Here is a 721-nt window from a genome sequence, read left to right as displayed (position 1 = left end):
GACAGGCAGGTAAGCAGACAGTCAACAGCCTTCACTCACGCCTCGACGCTGAGGATGAGGTCAGGGTAGCACACGTTGTCGCGGCCGCAGTTCTTCTGGATGGTGAGCGAGTCTGAGAGCGTGAGCTTCTGGCGCTGGTTCAGGATGGGCGCGAGGGAGCGGCGGTTGCGCCTCCTTCGGCTCGCCTCCTCCACCAGGGTGAAGCTGACCTCGGCTGACATCGGGGTCAGCTTGTCCGTCAGAGAGGGCTGCGGAGGAGAGCAAAGGATTAGAGATCCGGGGACCTGGGAGTGTCTCATTTTGCAAATGACTTCACCTTTGAACTTTATTGAACTCCCGCGGCGTCCGGTCTGGTCAGCCGCGTTTGGCGAGATTCCCCTGCGAATCTCGACGAAGATGGAGGCAATTAACTCCGCGACATCCGGCATCTCCAGATTAACAGACCAATTGTATCGTAACCTTTCTTGTTTCTGGCTCAAAATATCCTTTTTCTCTTTCTCAAGGTATCATTAGAGATAATCTCCTTTTAATTACACTGTTCCAGGCATCGCGACTTCGGAGAAACTTCTAATCACAACCACTTGCGAAGTTTACTACCCTCCCCCCCCCTAAGCTGGGCTAAAATGGAGTCTAAAATGACACTACTGCAGGGTACCGTTACCAGGCAGCCGAGGAAGGCAAAGAGAGTGACATCCTGTTCTTTATACATACATATATGGTC

The 721-nt window shown here is 52.7% G+C and overlaps 1 protein-coding gene across 1 annotated transcript in view; it reads right to left on the bottom strand.

The window, feature by feature from the left end:
• LOC119594234 (integrin alpha-PS2-like) overlaps positions 1-721 on the bottom strand; it is a 126,991-nt gene that overhangs the window by 8,241 nt on the left and 118,029 nt on the right. Inside the window, exon 13 of the mRNA XM_037943304.1 lies at positions 40-248. Coding sequence (XP_037799232.1) covers positions 40-248 — 209 coding nt within the window. The remainder of the gene's footprint in view (positions 1-39; positions 249-721) is intronic.

This window comes from Penaeus monodon, chromosome 33 (assembly GCF_015228065.2).
Source record: "Penaeus monodon isolate SGIC_2016 chromosome 33, NSTDA_Pmon_1, whole genome shotgun sequence".
Taxonomy (NCBI): Eukaryota; Metazoa; Arthropoda; class Malacostraca; order Decapoda; family Penaeidae; genus Penaeus; species Penaeus monodon.
The sequence above is the reverse complement of the archived record's forward strand: the minus strand, read 5'-3'. Positions and strand labels throughout refer to the sequence as shown.